We start from the raw sequence: 2,354 nt of genomic DNA, 5'->3' as shown, positions 1-2,354 counted from the left end.
AAGGAAAAGTCTGTTTTCTTATATAGCTTTATAGATCTTATATAATAAAATACACATTACTTATCAGTTTTATTGTAATTATAAGTATTTAACTCTATTATAAAGTAAAAGCAAGTCTTATATACTCTTATAAAAGCTCTATGAGTATTATTCATTAATATAATATGGTAAATGTATTATAATAGTCTTATATAAAGGGTATATACATTTTATTAGTTATATATAGAGAATAAAAGCACTGTAATAGTATTATACTTGAAGAAAAAGGTTTGTATCTAATATACAATATAATAAAGAGGTTTTTCTATACTTATAATTTGTATAAAAGTTCTATTAATGTTTATAATATCTAGAAACTCTGTTTGAGAGGTTATAAACTTAATAAATATATAGTACTAGAATGTAATGTGCACATTACAATAGTATAATAAATATTAAGCAAGTCGCTTAGATTATGTAATCATCAAATATCACATGGGACTTAGTACTTAAATCTTGGTGTGGCACTCGTCCTCATCATTCTCTATGCCTCTGACCACCATCAAGTAACCTTCTGCCCTATCACTATGTTGTTGCTTCTGGTCTCTCTAGTCCAGTCCTCTGCTTGCAAGCATCCTACCAGCTCACACTCTGCCTGCAACAACCTAGACAATAAACATCACTGTATGTGTCTCTCCAATCTACTGTTGTGATGCCTGTGCTGAGCCTCAGATCCTGCAACAACACCCCAGCTGACTACACTGTCCTTCAACATAAAGTGTAAGCAGCCAGTCTGTTTCATAATAACCTGTACAGTAGTTGCTCACCCCTCTCCTCTCAACATTTTTGTCTTCCTTCTGCTCCTCCATGCCCTGTGTTGCCTCTCCTTTGTTGTCCTCCTTTTCTTCTTGTTTGCCTTCCTTTTGCATTCACATTCACACATCTGCATTGTTGATCAACTTCTTTAATAATTCTATGCATTTGCATACTTCTTCCTGCTCTGCAGTACAGGCAACAATTGACAAGCAAAAGCTTGCAACAATGTCTATGTACAACCTCTCCTATAGTGCCACCTTCTCTCTTACACTGTATGTGCTCTCCTCCCCCACCCATTCTGTGTTTGACATAACCCTAGACAGGTCTATTTAGTGTGCATTTACATTCCTCAGTACTGTGGATAGTGCCATATTGAGTGCAGGCAGTGGCCCACCACTCACCTCAGCCTAACTAAGTCTGTCTGTGTTTTTCATTTTGCATTCTCCCCTTGAGCTGGAACGTCCCAGAGATACACTCTTACAGTCATCCACAATGACCACTCGGTTCACTACACCTCTGATTGTGAAACATAGTTAGAGCATGCAACACACATGTACAGACACAGCTTTGCCTGCAGCCCAAATCAGCTTGTTCAACATTCCAGATCACAACCCTGGTGTACTGCTCACACTCCCTACACACCATCACAATACATCCATCTCCTTGCTCTAGTTAGCCACTCATGCTAATGTCAACACTCACACTCACACTCTTAGCCAGACAGTCTCACAACTTCTCTCACAAGCACAACCTCAACCTGCACAACATGTACAACCTTACAACTGACAGGCACATGCAATTCAACTTGCAGGGACTGAGTGACAACCAAGTCTTAGTGATGAAGACTACATCAAACAATGCAAGAACACATTCATTGTCTTCCATCATGAATGCTGTTTGAAAAAGAATGAGGCAGAGGCTGCACTACCTGCAGAAGGCAACCTGGTAGCACAACATCAGTGTCAAGCTGACCTCTCCAAAACAATCTCACAACAATGGTGTTTGCTGTTTGTAGAGGAACGTAAGTACTGGGACAAACTTGTGAAGCAGGGGAAGAAAGAGCACAAGGAGATGAATACCTACAGTATGTCTATCAGTTGTTGTGATTTGATAAGGTAGTGATACTTTTGCTCCTATCATAATGTATTAATATTATGTATTGTTGTTAGTAAAGAATAAAATATTTAAATAAAATATATATTGTATAATAAGCCATTCAGATAAGATATAAGCTGTAAATTAACTTATATAAGGATTATAAGATAGTATAAGAAATATTATGCCATATCAAAAGAGGGGTGCAATATATACCATTATAGACTTTCCTAAGAACTATAATTCTTATATCCCTATTGTAAAGACATGTAATGTTTATTAATTCTTATAATATAAATCTATCTTATTACAACCTTATAGTATCTTTTATATATCTTATCCAATGAGGGGTGTAATAAATGTCATTATGGATAATATTGTTTTTTTACATATTTTAGATACATATAAGAGTATATAATAATTTTGACTTTCTCCTGACGAAACTCTTACTAGTCTGAGTAAAC

At 35.9% G+C, this 2,354-nt stretch overlaps 1 protein-coding gene across 1 annotated transcript; it reads left to right on the top strand.

The window, feature by feature from the left end:
• Positions 1 to 1,764: 1,764 nt before the first annotated feature.
• FOMMEDRAFT_90868 (uncharacterized protein) lies at positions 1,765 to 1,914 on the top strand (the record flags this gene model as incomplete). The annotated part of the gene is made up of 1 exon (XM_007269156.1): positions 1,765 to 1,914. A coding segment is annotated over one exon (150 nt), but the record flags the coding sequence as incomplete, so codon positions are not given.
• Between the last annotated feature and the right edge of the window lie 440 nt (positions 1,915 to 2,354).

This window comes from Fomitiporia mediterranea (genome assembly GCF_000271605.1).
Source record: "Fomitiporia mediterranea MF3/22 unplaced genomic scaffold FOMMEscaffold_9, whole genome shotgun sequence".
Lineage (NCBI taxonomy): Eukaryota > Fungi > Basidiomycota > Agaricomycetes > Hymenochaetales > Hymenochaetaceae > Fomitiporia > Fomitiporia mediterranea.
This window is presented reverse-complemented; position numbering and strand designations above follow the sequence as displayed.